General features: G+C 38.8%; 1 protein-coding gene across 1 annotated transcript; it reads right to left on the bottom strand.

Annotated features, from left to right (window-relative positions):
• Positions 1-454: 454 nt before the first annotated feature.
• Positions 455-1,197, bottom strand: LOC121567066. The gene is made up of 2 exons (XM_041877008.1): positions 1,088-1,197; positions 455-733 (listed from the first exon to the last, which is right to left on the bottom strand). The coding sequence occupies exons 1-2, from the start codon at positions 1,160-1,162 to the stop codon at positions 575-577; spliced, it is 234 nt and encodes a 77-aa protein (XP_041732942.1). The 5' UTR covers positions 1,163-1,197; the 3' UTR covers positions 455-574.
• Positions 1,198-1,573: the final 376 nt, after the last annotated feature.

The raw sequence follows: 1,573 nt of genomic DNA, 5'->3' as shown, positions 1-1,573 counted from the left end.
GCCGGTGTAGGCCGTCATTGTAAATAAGAATTTGTTCTTAACTGACTTGCCTAGTTAAATAAACGAAAAAAAAAAAAAACTAATGTTGTGAAATTAACGTTAGTTAGCTACGTTAGCTAACTTTATGCAGTGCAAGATTGGATGCAATGCTAGCAGGAGGCTGCTGCATGGAGAAATAAATAACATTGAACATTACATTACGTTTAGCTAATGTTTTTTTTTGCCTCAAACAGCTTCGCAAAACTTTTGTTTTGCATCAGCAACAGTTGATGCCAGAGTGTTGATGCTTGTTGCTAGGCAACAAGGCTCTAACTACGGTAACTAAAGAGGTTCAAACTGAGTGAGTGAGATACCAAATGACACATGAAACCACATCATGTCACAAAAGTACGACTTTATTGGATAATAGTCACAGTAAAAAAAAAATATACAGTTATAGATACAACTTGCTATAGTAAAAAAAATGCTAACAAAACAGCCAAGGAGTAATAATATGAGTACAGTGACAGTCATTTCTCACTTGCTCTCTCTGATTCCCTATTTTATCCTCTCCATCCCTCTCCAGCCCCACTGGTTAAGAGTAGGTGATGACAGCATACTCAGAGTTTGTGCTCATCTTCCTGGAGACCTCTCGGGGCTGGACATGCAGTCTGTCAGCTGAGCGGGAGGCCTGCAGGTGGGACCTAGCTTCAGGGCCGGTGCTGGGGCCATGGCCTGCGTCTTCTCTCCACCTCTGCAGGGGGGACATGAAACACACAGGTTTCCATTTCAGGTGAGGTTCATATAAAGTCTCAGCCTGTGACTGTGGCTGCATTAGCCAATAATAGCCATTATGCAACCTCCACTGACATATTACGTTGAATATAGTGAATGTCAGTAATAGGGTCACATATGGTGACATATGGTGACATATGGTGGTGTTGATGTAAAATAATGTGGTGTGGTGTCGATGAAGTTATAATAATAATAATAATAATAATAATAATAATAATAATAATAATAATAATAATAATAGATAATACATTTTAATTGTAGAGCGCTTTCCATTTCATACAGAAATCACTAAGCGATAGTTTCCCATCCTCACCTCTCTATGGTCCCCCGGAGCCAGGTAGGAGATCTTTGTGAGCTCAGGTGTGCTGGCCCCTCGCATAGTAATCATGATGTCAGCATAAGGAACCTCATGATCACTCTGGCAATCTGGGTCAAAACAGGAAATGCAATGTTTTGGACTGTAGATTTTCTTAGCATACACCCAGTTTAGTAACTAAAATGAATGGTACATTCCATTAACTTACCAGCCAGACTTATTCTCAGTGCCACCCTCTCACAATTAGTTAAGAATAAGATAAGTAAGTATCTTATATTATATTAAGTAACCTATTAGAATGACAAGTTACGACATTGAGTGAACTGGTTGTATCAGCAATTTCGTAAAATTAAACAAATATTTACCTGTTGTCGGCCTACCAACACCAGATTCTTCTCTTGATGTTGTGCTGATAAAACAAATTCCACATAGGAAGTCCACATAATAATTGCCAATGAAAAGTGTGTTAAAATGCCTTAGCAA

This window comes from Coregonus clupeaformis, chromosome 5 (assembly GCF_020615455.1).
Source record: "Coregonus clupeaformis isolate EN_2021a chromosome 5, ASM2061545v1, whole genome shotgun sequence".
Classification (NCBI taxonomy): Eukaryota; Metazoa; Chordata; class Actinopteri; order Salmoniformes; family Salmonidae; genus Coregonus; species Coregonus clupeaformis.
The sequence above is the reverse complement of the archived record's forward strand: the minus strand, read 5'-3'. Positions and strand labels throughout refer to the sequence as shown.

What these genes read in the sequence shown, in the direction of transcription:
- LOC121567066 (XM_041877008.1), bottom strand. Translation starts at nt 1,162, where the DNA reads ATGATTACTATGCGAGGGGCCAGCACACCTGAGCTCACAAAGATCTCC. An exon ending in CTCCGGGGGACCATAGAGAG is followed by an intron (nt 734 to 1,087) that starts GTGAGGATGGGA and finishes TCCCCCCTGCAG; the next exon opens with AGGTGGAGAGAAGACGCAGG.